We start from the raw sequence: 10,388 nt of genomic DNA, 5'->3' as shown, positions 1-10,388 counted from the left end.
GTTGTTGGTTGCTGTTGGTTGTTGGTTGCTGTTGGTTGTTGTTGGTTGCTGTTGGTTGTTGTTGGTTGCTGTTTGTTGCTGTTGGTTGTTGTTGGTTGTTGTTGGTTGCTGTGGTTATTGTTGGTTCATTGTTGGTTTGTTATTGGCCTCAGTTTGTTAAATAGTCAGGTGCAAAGAAGAAACAAGAAGAAAAAGAAATTAGATATTGTGACGTCAAAGATCAAACCTGCCCCAAGGAAACTGATACCCCTAATTACCAGGAAGTAGTCTAACAATAACATTGTCCCTCCCCTTTCCCCTTGTCTTAGTTAAGGTTTCCTTGCTGTGAAGAGGTATCATGACCAAGGCAACTCTTATTGACAACATTTAGTTGGGGCTGGCTTATAGTTTCAGAGGTTTAATAGATTTCTCATAATGACAGAAAGCATGGCAGCATCCAGGCAGGCATGGCACTGGAGGAGCCGAGAGTTCTACATCTTCATCTGCAGGCAGCAAGAAGGGACTATCTTCTATACTGGCAGGAACTTAACTTATGTAAGACTTCAAAGCTAGCCTCCACAGTGACACACTTCCTCCGACAAGGCCACACCCACTCCAATGAGGCCACACCTCCTAATAGTGCCACTCCTGATGGCCAAGTGTTCAAACACATAAGTCTATGGGGACCAAACCTATTCAAACCACCATACACCTCTATCCTTTTCACTCTCTTATCTAGAGTTAGGGGCTTGAAAGGGTGGAAGAAAAAGGGTGGAGAAGGTTGGGAGAAAGAACACAAAGTCACAGAAGATCAGCTGCACCTATCTGCATAAGTTGTTAAAACTAATGCAATTTAGTTTTATACCAAAATTATTTCTTGACCTAAAATATTTGGAATTTCATTTTTATAGTCTCTCACTATTTTTAAAACCATGTATCTACTTATTCTAGAAGATTTCTGGATTTCTTTTGACAGTTTAATCTTGTTTACTCTTGAAGATAAGTTTTGTTAGTGTTGGTGGTGGTGGTGATGGTGGTGATGGTTGTCATTGTGGTAGTAGTCTTTGTTTTGTTTTAGTTTGGTTTGGTTTTGGCTAAATTATAGTGTTTCAATTAAATGTCTAACTTATTTTGATATTTGTGATTAATGATGATGTTCTAGCCATGGTTTGCTTCTGACACTACTATTGTTTTAACATACATGTAACTATGTTTCTGTTTATTAACCATATATGAATTATAAAATGTTCATACATACAGAGAATGCTAGCATTTGTGGTTTTCTTTCCTATGCTACTAAACAAAGCTTCCATAAGCATCGTTACCACTCAATGAAATATTGGACATAATGAGCTCATTTACATATAAGTATTCCTGCTTGGTCTCAGATGGCAACTCTCAAATTGATACCATTATGAGAATCATTTGGAGGGCTTGTGAAAATCAGCTTGTGCTTGGAGTTTATGATCAGTATCTCAAGGTGGCCCTGAGAATTTGTATTTCTAACCAGTTTCAGGTGACACTTAAATTTTTTTTAATTTAATTTTACTTCATTTATTTTGAGAGAGACTCCCATGAGGCCCAGATAGCCTTCAGAATTACTATGTAGCTGGGGCTAGCTGGAAACTTCTAACTTTCATGTCTCTATCTCCTAAGTTCTGGGATTATAGGCATGTACCCCATACCTGGCTTCAGGTGGTGTTGATACTGAATTTCTGGATCACCTCATGGTACCCACTGGTTTACTAGGAGACAGCATCGAAGAGCAATAAGGCTGCGGCCTTGAGGATGGTTCAGGGACGCTGTCCTGCCTCTCAAACTTGTCAGTTGTATGTATCATAAGGACAGATAGCAATTGAATGTGCCCTCTACAACATGAGAGTTATATTGTACAGGAATAATGAATGAAAACTGCATGGAAAGTACCTGGAAGGATGGCTTAACAAATGGAGTGGTGCAGCAAGGGCAGTGGCTAGTAGAATGCTGTCCAGTGACTAGCTGGCCCTCTGGGACTTCAGTTAGCCATAGTAAACCACAATCTGAAACTAGTAAGTAGAAAACCCCAATAATAATTCACAATGCTAATTGTGTATTACCACCATTAAATGCACAGTAAACTCTTGCCCTGCCCTCCTCTGTCCTACTGTGGTTGCAAATGATTCCCTTGTCTTGTGGATCTACGTCAGAGCATAGCATAATATGCTACAAACACTCAGGGGCAGTCTCTACTAAGATCTGCTGTTGCACCTATGCAGTTCTTGCTCAGGAACCATTGGTTCACTGCCAGTATCCTCAAAGTATAAATGTAGTGATGCTGCCTGTCTTGGTTAGGGTTTACTTCTGTGAACAGACACCATGGCCAAGGCAACTCTTATAAGGACAACATTTAATCGGGGCTGGCTTACAGGTTCAGAGGTTCAGTACATTATCATCAAAGTGGGAACATGGAAACATCCAGATAGGCATGAAGCAGGAAGAGCTGAGAGTTCTACATCTTCATCTGAAGACTGCTAGCAGAATACTGACTTCCAGGCAGTTAGGATGGGGGTCTTAAAACCCATGCCCACAGTAACACACCTATCCAGGGCTGCATCTCCAAATAGTGCCACTCTCTGGGCAAAACACATTCAAACTACCACACTGGCCATATGAAGCTACACTGAAAGAAGTGCTTCCTTAAGATGAGAAGATGAACTAGATAGCCCAGATCTATAGTAACAATGAGACTGACTCCTGCCCATGAAGTTATAAGGAGAGACAAACCCATGCAAGTGTTGCTGTCACAGCCCAGTTTGCAAAACTCACATAGCACATCACAAGCACTTAACAAAGATGGGGAAGATATTTCTGTGCCTGCCCTCTGAGATTTGAGGTGTCATTGTTGGATGCCTCGTGGATAAAGTATGATTATATATGTACTAACCTGGGCTCAACTGCAGTATAAGCTTGTATGTATTTTTACAAGAGAGCTTGGATTTCATTGATGGCATTATTTTTTTATGAGAAATGTTCCACATAGAATGGGAGTGGGCAGACACGGTGATGCGCACCTGTCCTCCCAGCACTTGGGAAGATGAAGCAGGTCGTGATCTCTAAGCCACTGTGCAGACTAGTTCTATGTCAACTAGACACTAGCTAGAGCCACAGAGGAACAGTGTCATCAGATGAACAGTATGCCTAACCAGAACAGTCACCCTGGACTATCCCAGGCGTTTGGAGCTATCCTGGGAAGCATTGGCCTTTGAAAATGAAGGAGGACGTTAGACTCTAGTTTGCAATTTAAGTGTGATGCTTGTCCGTAGACCTCACTGCATTTCTTTCTTTTTCTTCCTCTAGCAACAAGAGCAAGACCCTACGAATCTATACATCTCAAACCTCCCCATCTCCATGGATGAGCAGGAGCTGGAGAACATGCTAAAGCCCTTTGGACATGTGATATCCACCAGAATCCTGAGAGATGCTAATGGAGTCAGCAGGGGTGTTGGCTTTGCCAGGTAACTCTCTGGAAGGAACCCGTGTGGAATCTGTCTTTCCTTACTGTTTCTTTTCAACCCCACTCCTCGGAAATATCTAGGGCCCAAAGCAATAGGATATGAAAAATAAAATAAAATACAGATAGCTTATCAAACCTTTCATCTCTCTGTAGGTTTACTTCAAGCCAAAGAAAAGCCCACGAAATTGTGAATACATTGTGTTCTCTAAAGCATGTACACAAACTGTATAGGTCTCTGGTCATGGTAATATGCACAGTTAATATTCAATCCTGTCTATATTTGCCAAACAACCAAATCAGAGGAAGCCAGTTTTAGTCAATAACCTGAAGCAAAAGACACCCATGTATATTGGGGCTGAGGATGAGGTTCATCTGGGAGACTGTTTGCCTAGCATGCAGGAAGCCTTGGGTAAAGCAGGCATAGTGTCACACTCATAATTTTAGTGCTGGGGAGGTGGAGGCAGGAGGATCATCAAGGTCATCATTGGCTACATAGCAAATGCACAGCATGATCAGCATGAAGATATGTTTCAAAAAGGCAAAAGGCAAGGAGAAAATATGTGCCTGTGAAGTGGCCAAAGTGTCTTTGTGGCTTACATGTGAGTTTCTAATGGAGAGAATGGACGGTGAGGAGCAGAGAGAAGAGGGGAGGAATTCCGAGGGCAGCAGGTATGGGGAAGTTCCAGGGTGAGTGGAAATAGAACTGGGGCCAACAAGGTGTTTGCATTTAGGAGGCACTGGCTGTGTGGTTTTGATATTTTAGACATAACAGGAAAAATACATTGTTTTTCATCTCATCGCCACAAAAGGTAGAACAGTTTTAACATTAAGGGAATGTTTACAAAAGAGAGTCTCATTCTGGAATAAAGTTAGAGGACCGTGTCTGCTGCACTTTCATGAGAAGACAAAGCCAGAGAGACCTCAAAGAGAAAGAAGGTACTCAGTGATAAGATACTGGAAAATGAAACAGAGTCTCCATAGCTCCATAGTGTGGGCAGAAAGAGATATTGGGTCATGAGGGAGTATGGAGAGTGTTGCCCAGTGGTTTAACCCTAGAGGAACAGTGAAACTTGAATGTGGCTTATCCTCTAGCTTAAATTTCCTGAGGTCATGTACCCCATCATAAAATAATTTTTGTGCTCTCGAATATTTTATACGGGGTAGACCAGGAGATGTATGAATGGTGCATGCTTGGTGAATAGAATAAAATAAAAAGAAAAATAGAGTGGAGTTCTTGCAGTTCTCTACTGTGTAAGGTAGTCAGGCTTTTGAACACTGGTCCTAGTCCCTTTTGATGGGCTAGATGGGACAGGTGCGCCCTCCTGTGTCTATGAGCACCGCCACGTTGACAGCATATCACCTGCAGTCAGAGACCTGAACAATGCAGGTCTCCCCGAGTGACAACTAAGTTTGTTTTACATATTGAGCACATTCCCTTGAACTCTTACAACTCTTACCCCAGCTCTTACCCTCCCAAATCTCTCTGATCCATTAATCTCTTTTTTAAAAAAAAAAAATTATTGGTTATTGTATTTATTCATATTTCAAATGTTATGCCCCTTCCCGGTTTTCCCTCCACAAACCTATCCCATCTCCCCCTCCCCTTCCTTCTATGATAGTGCTCTCCCACCCACCTACCCACTCCCACCTCACTGCCCTAGCATTACCATAAGCTGGAGCATCAAGCCTTCACAGGACCAAGGGCCTTCCCTCCCACCAATACCAGATAAGGCCATCGTCTACTATGTATGTGGCTGGAACCATGGGACCCCCATGTGGTTTAGTTCCTGGGAGCTCTGGGGGTCTGGTTGGTTGATATTATTGTTCTTCCTATGGGGTTGCAAAATCTTTCAGCTCCTTCAGTCCTTCCCCTAACTCCTACATTGGGGTTCACCATGCTCAGTCAAATGGTTGGCTGCAAGCATCTGCATCTGTATTGGTCAGGCTCTGGCCTGGAAACAGCTATATCAGGTCCTGTCAGCAAGCACTTCCTGGCATCAGCAATAGTGTCTGGGTTTGGTGTCTGCATTTGAGATGGATCCCCGGTGGGGCAGTCTCTATAAGACCTTTCCTTCAGGCTCTGCTCTACTCTTTGTCCCTCTTTAGACAGGAGCAATTCTGGGTTAAAATTTTGGAGATGGATGAATGAGCCCATCCCTCCACCGGGGGCCATGCCTAATCTCTGGATATGGTCTCTACAGGTTCTCTCCCCCCTTTGTTGGGTACTTCAGATAATGTCATCCCAGTTGGGTCCTGGGAGCCTCTTGCTTTCCTGGCATCTGGGACTTTCTGGTGGCTGCCCCCAGTTCCCCATCCCCCGCTACACACCTCTGTTCAATTTCCTGAGGGATAAGTACATTTTAAGTTCATCAAGGGAACACATTTTCTAGGATGTATCCTGGTATGTGGTTTGGGGTTAGATTTTTGTTCTTAATTCACCACATGTTGGTTTTCTAATAATGTTATAACAGCAAAAAACCTTCTGGTTTAAATAAAAAAAATTGTTTTCTCAATCTCGAAGCTAAAAGCCAGTGATCAAGGTATCTTGTGGTTGTTTTCTTATGTCTTCTCTGTGGTAGATGGCTCTTTCTCCTCTGCTCTTCCTTCTGGACAGAATTTCCATCTTGTCTGCCCTCAGCTTGCATGCTTGTTTTGTTTGTTCATTGTTGGATTAATGAATGGGTGGTGGAGAGTGGTGGCTTTCAACATTTCCATCCTATGATGCCCATGAATAGCTCAGCTCAATAGTTTAACACTTGGAGCTGAATCTTTTACAGGCACAGGTCATGGTGCACTAAGGTCCATTTTACAGGCACAGGTCATGGTGCACTAAGGTCCATTTTTAAGATAATCTGCCTCCAAATACATTTGCTTTCTTAAGTATTATGGGATAGGTCTAAATATGAACCTGAGTAGTAGCTGTAGGCATGCAGTCAGGGCTACTTGCTCATCTTATATGTCAATCGTTGCTGTATAGTTTGAGTTTGCCTAAAAGGAAGGGAGCATAGATATCTACGAAGGGTGGAGTTAACAACTAAAGTCATCAGATCAAAACTGCAACCATGCAGATGGAATCACACAAGAACACACACAGTTACAACTCTGCAGGAACCATGGAAGGCTGGGTGCTTTCCCTTGATTATTTTCCAGGTTCTAAATTCAGCCTCTTCGTCCTCTTGTGTATTCTGCATATAAACACCACAGGGAACCCTTACAAATTCAAATCTGGACACCTCAAAGTCTTTAGCATTGCCTGAGTGACTTCATTCCTCAACCCAGCCCCCCATCTTCCAATGTCATCTCTGGCTTGGGTCACATCCCTAGTCATGGTTCTTCTTGTCCCATGCTCCTGGCAAGGCTACCTTTCTTGATTGACCACCTTGTTGACAACCATTCTGCTGCCTTCTGCCTACTCAGCTCTTAGGTATTGACAGGCCCATTTTTCTTTAGAATTCTTCCCTGACCTTCAACCCCAGACTGTTACCCAAATTAAATGCCACTGTTCAAATTCCTATAAAAGTTTTTTATTCCTCAAATAAAGTTTATCATAGTTGCACATAATCCATTACTTTATTTCAGTATTCTCTCACAGGGTTTTTCTTTTCTTTTTATTCTCTTCTCTTTCTTTTCTTTCTTTTCTTTCTTCTCTTTTCTTTTCCTCTCTCTCTCTCTCCCTCTCTTTCTCTCTCTTTCTTTCTTCTTCCCTTCCTTCCTTTCTGTCTGATTGTTAGATGGGTGAATAGGTAGATGAAGGATAGATGGGTTGATGAGTGGGTGGATAGGCAAACAGATGGGTGCATGAATGATAGATGATAAATTGGTAGGAAGGTAGATGTATTGATAGGGGAATGAGTGGGTGGATGGATGATGGGTAGCTGGATATATTGATGGGGAATAGGTAGGTGGATGGATGGGTAGGTAGGTGAATGGATGGGTAGATGGGTGGGTAGGTGGGTGGATGGGTGGGTAGGTGGGTGATTGAATGAGTAGGTGGATGAATGGATGGATAGGTGGGTGGGCAGATGGGTAGGTGGGTAGATGGGTGGGTAATAGGATGCATAGGTAGGTGGGTTGATGGATGGGTAGGTGGTTGGATGGCTAGGTAGGTGGTTGGATGGATGGGTAGGTGGGTGGATGACAGAATGGAGGATAGATGGGTTGGTGGGGGTGGCTTAATGGAGGGGTGAAGAGGTATATATGTGGATAGATGAATGGACAGTCAATTTTATGATTAGAATTCTATGCAATTACTAAGTAGCTTAGCTCAGTTTTCTCAAAATTTGGATCTGTGCCCTTGAATAATCAGCTGAATTCTTCTGCTGACATCCAGGTGGTTTCTTTGTTTGGTTTTGTATTCAAGATAGCAACACCCTCTGCATTCCACAGTAGCCTTGGCCTCCCAAGTGCCTGGATTATCAGTGAATGCTCAGCAGGTCTTTCTTCTCTCAGTATTGCATTTACTGATTTTTGGAAGGCAAGTAGATTTAAAAGAAAAAACACTAAGAAATCAGAAAACAGAAAATGTGAGCCTGTCTTGCTTTGTCAGCTTCTTGGAAACAGACGTAGAATGAGTCCTCCTTTCTCTGAGAATTTTAGATTTTAAATCTTGAGGAGCAGAACCTCCCTCCACTGGCCTAATGGCAAAGTCTAGGACAGAGCTTTTAGCTCTACCGGGTGCTACACAGTCTAGGACGGAGCTTTTAGTTCTACTGGGTGCTACACAGTCTAGGACGGAGCTTTTAGTTCTACTGGGTGCTACACAGTCTAGGACGGAGCTTTTAGTTCTACTGCGTACTAATAGAGCTGACAAAATTCCTACCCACCCTGTAGCATTTGCTCTGTGTTCTGGAATAGTGGTGGCTCTTGCTTCTGCTATCAGGATTAAAAATAAAATTTTGCAGAGTTCCCCCTTTTTTCTAAAAGAAAAATGTTACTACATTTATTGTATTGTGTGTGGAGAAGAGGGGACATGTTCCATAGCCTATACTACACAAAGGAACAAAGGGGAACTTCTAAAGGTTGGTTTCCTCTTTCTGCCATGGGTGTTCTAAGCCTTGAACTCAGGTTCAAGGCAGGTGCCTTTAGGTGCTGAGACCTTCACTGTTGCTGCTTTTAGAAGTCCCACCCCCTTTTTCTCACTCACTTTTTCTCCTTGAGAGTCTCTTCATTTTTTATTAGATATTTTCTTTATTTACATGTCATAAGATTTCTCCTTTCCCAGTTTCCCCTCAAAAAAAAAACAACAAGAACACACCCCTGTTGCCTCCCCCCTCCCCCTACTTGCCACCCTACCCTCTCCCACTTATTGGCCCTGGCATTCCCCTACACTGGGGCACAGAACCTTCACAGGGCAAAGGGCCTCTCTTCTCATTGATGATCAGCTTTGCAATCCTCTATGATACACATGCTGCCAGAATAATCAGTTCTACCATGTATAGTCCTTGATTGGTGGTTTAGTCCCTGGGAGCTCTGAGGGTACTAGTTAGTTCATATTGTTGTTTGTCCTAAGGGGCTGCAAAGCCTTTAGCTCCTTGGGTCCTTTCTCTAACTCCTTCATTGGGGACTCTGTGCTCAGTCCAATGGATGGCTGTGAGCCTCTACATCTACATTAGTCAGGTACTGTCAGAACCTCTCAGGAGATATCTATATCAGGCTGGCTTGTCCTTCCTTCAGTCTCTGCTCCACAGTTAGTCTCTGCAATTCCTTCCATGGGTATTTTGTTCCCCCTTTTAAGAAGGAATGAAATGTCCACATTTTGTTCTTCCTTCTTCTTGAGTTTCTTGTGGTTTGTGGGTTGTTCTTCCTGTATTCTGAACTTCTGGGCTAATAACCACTTATCAGAGAGTGCATACCATGTGTGTCAATGCCTATACTTAAACATAGTAAAAGCAGTATACAGAAAACCAGTAGCCAACATCAAACTAAATGGAGAGAAACTTGAAGCAATCCTACTAAAATCAGGAACTAGACAAGGCTGTCCACTCTCTCCCTACCTATTCAATATTGTACTTGAAGTCCTAGCCAGAGCAATTAGGCAACAAAAGGAGATCAAAGGGATACAAATTGGAAAGGAAGAAGTCAAATTATCACTCTTTGCAGATGATATGATAGTATACTTAAGTGGCCCCCAAAATTCCACCAGAGAGCTCCTAAACCTGATAAACAACTTCAGCAAAGTAGCTGGATACAAACTTAACTCAAGCAAATCAGAGGCCTTCCTCTACACAAAGGATAGACAGGTGGGGAAAGAAATTAAGGAAAGAACATCCTTCACAACAGAGAGTCTATTTCTGAACCACAAAGCAGGGATGATTGGACAATGTTCTTGATTCTCCTAGGGCTAGTACATAATGCGTACTGCTATGAAGAGACACTATGACCAAGGTTCCTCTTAGAAAGGGCTGGCTTACAGGATCAGAGGTTCAGCCCATTGTCATCAAGGCAGGAGCATGGCAGCCTCCAGGCAGCCTGGAGTTGGAGGAGCTGAGACTTCTACATCTTTACCCAAAGGAAGCCAGGAGCACACTAGCTTCCACGTGGCTTGGAGGAGGGCCTCAAAGCCCACGTCCATGGTGACACACTTCCTCCAGCAAGGCCACACCTCCAAATAGGGCCACTCTCTGGGTTAAACACATTCAAGCCACCACACATAGCAAGAGAAGGTGCTGGGTTACATACAGATGCCCCTGGCAGTTGTACTCAAAATATTAGCAGCTTCAGAGTCACATGAGAACTTGGAGGAAGTGGCTGCTTTCCCATGATAACTGACTCTGTAGACCGATGGAAGGCTTAGACGGCCATCTGCAAACTGAGCTCACAAATACGGGCACAGACCTGCAGCCCACTATGCAGGAGAAGCCTCACTGCAGCCCACTCACGCAGGAGAAGCCTCACTGCAGCCCACTCATGCAGGAGA

At 43.3% G+C, this 10,388-nt stretch overlaps 1 protein-coding gene across 14 annotated transcripts in view; it reads left to right on the top strand.

The window, feature by feature from the left end:
- Window positions 1–10,388, top strand: part of Rbms3 (RNA binding motif single stranded interacting protein 3) — a 1,349,634-nt gene that overhangs the window by 1,082,555 nt on the left and 256,691 nt on the right. For all 14 annotated transcript variants that reach the window (XM_031343072.1, XM_031343074.1, XM_031343069.1 and 11 more), the window contains one exon: window positions 3,316–3,473. In XM_031343072.1, coding sequence (XP_031198932.1) covers window positions 3,316–3,473 — 158 coding nt within the window. The remainder of the gene's footprint in view (window positions 1–3,315; window positions 3,474–10,388) is intronic.

This window comes from Mastomys coucha, unplaced genomic scaffold (assembly GCF_008632895.1).
Source record: "Mastomys coucha isolate ucsf_1 unplaced genomic scaffold, UCSF_Mcou_1 pScaffold23, whole genome shotgun sequence".
NCBI lineage: Eukaryota > Metazoa > Chordata > Mammalia > Rodentia > Muridae > Mastomys > Mastomys coucha.
This window is presented reverse-complemented; position numbering and strand designations above follow the sequence as displayed.